The following is a 6,420-nucleotide window of genomic DNA, read 5'->3' as shown; positions in this document are numbered from 1 at the left end:
TGAGGCAATCCTCATTATCAGTACTGTAAGTACTAAAATGCTCTAATTGAAGAAACACAGGTCCTGTACCAAGAAACTGTAGTTATTCAGGACCCCTGGGAAACCTGTTACTAAAATTTTGCTAAATGAATGTATTATAAACTGTTTTATAAACTCATATGTCTCTACCCATAGGGAAAGAAGCTCTCAGACAGCTTCAGAGAAGTTGTTTTGTACAAGTGATTGGTGGCTAATGCAGAAACTCCCATCTGGTTAGACTGCACAAAGTAAGTGTCTATGGATTGCCCACAAAACATCAAACATGTCACACACTCTCCCCCCAAGCTCAAGTTCCATAACAGAAGAGGGGGATCAAGAGATTTGAAGAGGCAGAAGACATTCGCACCAGAGCAATGTAGTGTTTGAGGGACATGAAATGGTTATTAGACTCATGAACACACAGTAGGTGTCTTTACCCCCATGAGACCTGCACAAGATCAAGCCTGCCAGCACTCTGGCATGGACTGAGTGGGATCTCTTGTGCTCTTAAAAGTACGTGGCTTTTGTGGGAGGAAGACTCCATTTTAAGAATATGGCCCCTGGTAGGTCAACCATACTCTAGTGGATGGTTCTACATACAACAGTATGTAGATAGCACAAATTGGCCTTGGGATTTTTCTTTTTAAAAAATAAAAATAAAAAAGATATGGATGTTGGGAGTAAAACAGCTAGGAAAGATGTTTTATTTTCATTGGATGAAAGGGTGGGGTATGTGTGAATATGATTAAAATCAATTATATAAAATCCTCAAAGAATTAAATAAATACCACATTGACAAACAATAACTTATGTTAAGGAATAGGAATTAGATTGCAGCCAACCTGCAACGTCAGAATCATTCTCTCCAGAGGCAAGGCTTCCTTCTACATTATGAATACTTATTGTCACTGATGTCAGCTATAAAAGAGAATCAGAGAAAAGGCATTTTGGCAAATAGTAATCTTCAGGGAGTGTTTCTGCTACTTGATATAGGGTATTCCAATTTGCTGGATAATATTTAGGACAGGGCCTGACAAATAAATAAAATCATCACACACTAAAATTAACCAGATCCTTAAAGATTCAATAACTATAACTATATGGACTAACTAACTATATATAACTCTATGAAAGATACAGTTAGAATTGGCATTTGAAACAGCATGTGAAGCTACACATTAAAATTTACACTTTAAGTATCAAATATATATTTATACACCAATCAAAAAGAAAACTATGTCAACAATGTGGACATGAAAAAAGAAAAAAAAAGAGAGAAGGCTGGCGAGATGGCTCAGGGGTTAAGAGCACTGACTGCTCTTCTGAAGGTCCTGATTCAAATCCCAGCAATCACATGGTGGCTCAAGCCATCTGTAATAAGATCTGTTGCCCTCTTCTGGGGTGTCTGAAGACAGCAATAGTGTACTTACATGTAATAATACATAAGTCTTTAAAAAAAACCAACGTGGACATAAACTGAGGGACAAACAGGGTGCAGTTCTAGAGAAAGAGATGATACTTGCCTTCATTCGTTTTCTCAGTGTCACACCAAAAGATCCTTCAAAGCATTCATCTACAGATAGTGACAAATCAGAAGGTTTTGTTTGTTAGTAAATATTCCAAAGGCTCAGACTCTTGCTGATTTAGGGAAGGCTAGAGTGGAGAGTGGGCCCATTCATGGAGGAGGAGCTAGTGGAGCCTGGCTCTCTTTCATCTGACCAATGACAGGTGCCCTTTTAGAAGTCTCCTTCTGATTGGTTAGGAAGTGTCAGCTAAGCCTCATCACTGCCTCATCCCCTCACAAGCTGGTAGGACACAGGACATTCTGACTCTCTTTGAAGGTGTTACACATTGGCCATTTACATATTATCCAGTATAATGTACACAATAATGTTTTAGAATTGTGCATGACAGGATCTTCTACATAATCCTCAGAGTGAGCTCTGTTCCACACAACCCTGATCTGAACAAGAAAAGAGCTGCCTATCACCTTAGCATGCATCCTGACTGAGTAGGTGTACTTTCACAGCCCCTCCCTGATCACTCACCTTCACTGTCATGATCTTCAATGCCTTCGACCAGGGATTGCTTGTCCTGCTCCTTGCCGCGCATGAAAACTGGTTGGTTCACAGTGACACCTAAGAGGAAGCAGAGTGCTTGTTCTTTAACAGGCAGCACAACGAGGGGAAATGGTGCCTTGAACTGGGTGACAGCCCAGATCTTAAGGCCCATAAGAGGCCGGCACTCTATTGCCTATGATCTATGCTGTCAGCTCTGCAAAGGGTGGAAAAGAGCAGCTGCCGGATCGACAAGCACCTTGACATTTCTCAGGAATGAAAGGTATCATGGGAGAGGGCCCTGCTACAGTTTGAGAAGATGTGGCATAGCAAACAAACTGGGAACCACCAGACTGGTCTGAACCCAGATTTCATCTTACCTAGGTCAGTCATTCTGATGTAGTTTCTTTTCATGTACACGTAGGCACTTTTCTGCCATTGAGTCAGCTTTCCCCACTCTTCATCAGAGAAGTATGTAGAAATATCCTGGAAGGCCTAGAAAAGAAGGGAATGAAAACTCTGGCAACTGCTCTCCTGGATGTGTGTACCATTCATCCCAGAATGCCCTCTGTGGTGGAGGACCTTTGTGGTCCACCAGAGAATCAACACAATTGATACTGGGAATGGAGTGTTGGAGACCCAAATAAGCACCTTGATTCAGCCGTTACTAGAGACTCAGCAACCAGGCAACCAAACCCTTTGAATTCCTCAGGGAACTGATGGAGGAAATGCGGTAAGAACGGAATGTTGGAGCCCAGGGTTCCATGCAGGAAGTACATCACCAAAGGGATGTACTAAATATCCCCACTATAGTATGATGATTCCTCCTCCCCCATCCCCTGCATTGCTTACTCCCGGTTCTGTTTACCTGCTGATACTTGCATTCCTCTGGATACCTGAGCTTTCCCTTATATCTAGACTACTGTCTACTGTGCAGTTGTTTCTCTAAAAAAAAAATGGCTAACCACTTCAAATCTTTCTCCTCTGTCTTCCTTAGTCATTCTAACCTGGGACCTCTTTATAATAAACCCATAACATTTATATTATTTATTAAAGGACAGCATTAGAGTTGAAATTATTCCTATATGTACTCTTTCTCCAAAGACCCAAGAGCTTGTTTTCTGTGAAATTCTTATGAATAATAGCAAAACAGTCTGCATGTGATTAGAGTTTATAGTGCTCTTTAAAGGGTTCCCAAGTGCTTCTGTTAGGAAGGCTTCTCTACTCAAATTGCATGTGCCTCCACTCCCCCTTAATGCTATGTAGACTTTGCATTCTGAGGACTGCTCTGTCAATAATGTCCTGCTCAGAATGACTGAGACCTTTATTCTGGCAAGTCAATGTTTCATGGACTTTGGGACCAGCATTAATACTTCAACTGCATATTTTCCTTATGTTTTCTTCTTAAACATTTATAAAAATTAATTTTAAGTCATATTACAAAGGAATGGCTTCCCCCACAGCCCACAGTCAGTGTTATCCTAAATGGAGAACAATGTGAAGCAGTCCCTCTAAAAACATAAACAAGTCAGGGCTGTCCACTGTCCCCACTCCTTTTCCCTATAGTTCCTGAAGCAGTAACTGTAGACAAACCTACTTCAATTTAATCAAGGGATCAATCAATTAATAAAATACTATAGTACTAAGCAAATATGCACAAAACTCTGGTGCAGCCAGTTTCATAAAATCATACTAATGGAATTAAAACTCCAGATTAACACAAACTTCATAAGAGGAGGCAATTTCATCACTCCAGTTTCTGCTATAGATGGGACATCTGGACCAAAAATAAAGAAACAGATACTTCAGAATTCAATGAACTCTTTTATCAAAAGGACCAAAGAGATATCTACAGAGTATTCAACTCAAACACCAAGAATACACAAATATACATGCTACTCTGTAGGACAATGTGCTTTCTCCACAGTGGAGCACCTGCTGCAACACAAACCTTAATGAATGCAGAAAAATTGAAATAAGTCCACATATCCTGCCCAGCCATTGTGCAATATCCTTAAGATTGACAGTAAACAAAACTCTACTAAGTATATACACTCATGGAGATTAACAGTTCATTACTGAATGAGAAATAGGTCAAACAAGAAATTTAACTATTCTTGGAACTAAGTAAACCAGAATCACAACAAGAAAACCCTTTGGGAAACAGTAAAAGCACTTTTAAGAGGAAACTTTAAATTACATATAGTCCACATTTAACAAAAAAATAGAGTGCAAACCAATGACTTATTATGCAACATAAGAATTTGGAAAAACAAACCAAAGTCAAGATCAGTACAGTGTAAGAAATAATCAATTTTTAAAAATCAGGTGAAAGGGTTGGAGAGATGGTTCAGTGGTGAAGAACATTGTCTGCTCTTCCAGAGGTCCCGAGTTGAAGTCCCACCACCCACATGGTGGCTCACAACCATCTCTAATGGGATCTGATGCCCTCTTTTCATGTGTCTGAAGACAGAGCCCTCATGAATATAAAAAATGTAATTTTTTAACAAATCAGGTGACAAAGGAAGCCAACTATCCAGGCCTAGTGAGGTCATGGATCTGAGAAGAACCTATACTAAAACTTTATTAAGTCAGCATAAAACCTAACTATATTTTTTCATTAATTTATTTATTCACTTTACATCCAGATTCTGCCCCTGTCTTCCCACTCCTCTCCCTCACACAGTTCTTCCTCCCAACCGCCTCCCCTTCTCCTTTGAGAGGATGGATCCCCCTCAGTATCCCCAAATCCTTTCACATCAAGTCTCTACATAGCTAGGTGCATGCTGTCCCATTGAGGACAGACAAGGCAGCCCTGTTGTGGAACAGATTTCACAGACAGGCAGTAGATTTAGGGACAGCCCCCTCCTCCAGTTGTTGGGGGACCGACATGAAGACCAAGCTGCACATCTGCTACATATGAGTGCAGAGGCCTAGGTCCAGTTTGTGTATGTTCTTTGGTTGGTAGTTCCGTTTCTGGGAACTGCCAAAGGTTAGTTGACTCTATTGCTCTTCCTGCAAAGTTCCTATCCCCTTCAGGCCCTTCAATCCTTCCGTACCTCTTCCATAAGAGTCCCTGACCTCCATTTGGTGTTTGGCTGTAGGTTTCTGCATCTGTTTCAGTTAGCTGCTGGATACAGTCTCTCAGAGGACAGTAATGCTATGCTACTCTCTGCAAGCATAACAGAGTATCATTAATAGTTTCAAGGATTGGTGCTTGTCCATTGGATGAGTCTCAAGTTGGGCTTGTTATTGCTTGGCCATTTCTTCAGTCTCTGCTCCATCTTTTATCCCTGCATTGCTTATAGACAAGACAAATTTGGGATTGAACGTTTTGTGGGTGGATCAGTGTATTTATCCCTCCACCAAGGGTCCAGTCTGGCTACAGGAGGTGATCACTTCAGGTTCCATATTCCCACTGCTAGGAGTCTCAACTAAAATTGCCCCCATAGAGGCTCTTGGTAGCCTCCCCCATCCTGGGTTTCTGGCAGGTTCTAGAGATACCACCATCATTATGCTATTTTTAATTATTTATTTGCATTACAAATGTTACCCTCCTCCCAATCCCCTCCCTTCCCCCCTCTCCCTAGACATCCCCCTACCCTGAGGTATCTAGTCTCTACAGGATTAGGTATGGCCTTTCTCACTGACACCAGACAAGGCAGTCCTATGCTGCATATATACCAGGGGCCTTGGACCAGCCTGTGTATGCTCTTTGGTCGGTAGCTTGGTCTCTGGGAGCTCTGAGGGATTCAGGTTAGTTGACACTGTTAGTATTTCTATGGGGTTGCCATCCCCTTCATTACCTTCTATCCTTTCCCTAACTCTTCCATAGGGGTCCACCAACTCAGTCCAATGCTTGCCTGTAAGTATCTGCATCTGTCTTAGTCAGCTGCTGGTAGAGCCTCTCACAGGACAGCTATGCCAGGCTCCTGTCTGCAAGCATAACATGGCATCAGTAATAATGTCAGGGATTGGTGCCCACCATGGGATGGACCCCAACTTGGGCTGGTCACTGAACAACCTTTCCTTCAGTTTCTGCTCCACTTTTGTTCCTGCATTTCTTTTAGATGGGTCCAATTCTGGATCAAAACTTTTGAAAGTGGGTTGGTAACCCTACCCCTCCACTGTAGACCATGTCTATCTACTGGAGGTGGTCGCTATAGATTCTATCTCCCTAGTGTTGGGCATTTCAGCTAAAGTCATCACAATTGAGCCCTGGGAGACTCACATTCCAGGTCTCTTGGACTTTCTAGAGGTTCCCCCTATTTCCACCCCTGCAGTAGCATATTTCAATTCTCTTGGCTTTCTGCACCTGTCTCCTGTCTCCCCCAATACCTGATCC

The 6,420-nt window shown here is 41.9% G+C and overlaps 1 protein-coding gene across 1 annotated transcript; it reads right to left on the bottom strand.

Annotated features, from left to right (window-relative positions):
• Positions 1-932: 932 nt before the first annotated feature.
• Positions 933-5,250, bottom strand: Gm5751 (predicted gene 5751). The gene is made up of 5 exons (XM_017318677.2): positions 5,135-5,250; positions 2,456-2,570; positions 2,067-2,156; positions 1,417-1,591; positions 933-936 (listed from the first exon to the last, which is right to left on the bottom strand). Exons 1-5 carry the CDS (start codon positions 5,141-5,143, stop codon positions 933-935), a joined length of 393 nt encoding a protein of 130 aa, XP_017174166.1. The 5' UTR covers positions 5,144-5,250.
• Between the last annotated feature and the right edge of the window lie 1,170 nt (positions 5,251-6,420).

This window comes from Mus musculus, chromosome X (assembly GCF_000001635.26).
Source record: "Mus musculus strain C57BL/6J chromosome X, GRCm38.p6 C57BL/6J".
Classification (NCBI taxonomy): Eukaryota; Metazoa; Chordata; class Mammalia; order Rodentia; family Muridae; genus Mus; species Mus musculus.
This window is presented reverse-complemented; position numbering and strand designations above follow the sequence as displayed.

Excerpts from the sequence above, each read along its gene's own strand:
- Gm5751 (XM_017318677.2), bottom strand. Across the intron at positions 2,157-2,455 it reads CATCAGAATGACTGACCTAG|GTGTCACTGTGAACCAACCA; the intron begins GTAAGATGAAAT and ends GCTTCCTCTTAG. Across the intron at positions 1,592-2,066 it reads TGAAGATCATGACAGTGAAG|ATGAATGCTTTGAAGGATCT; the intron begins GTGAGTGATCAG and ends CACTATCTGTAG.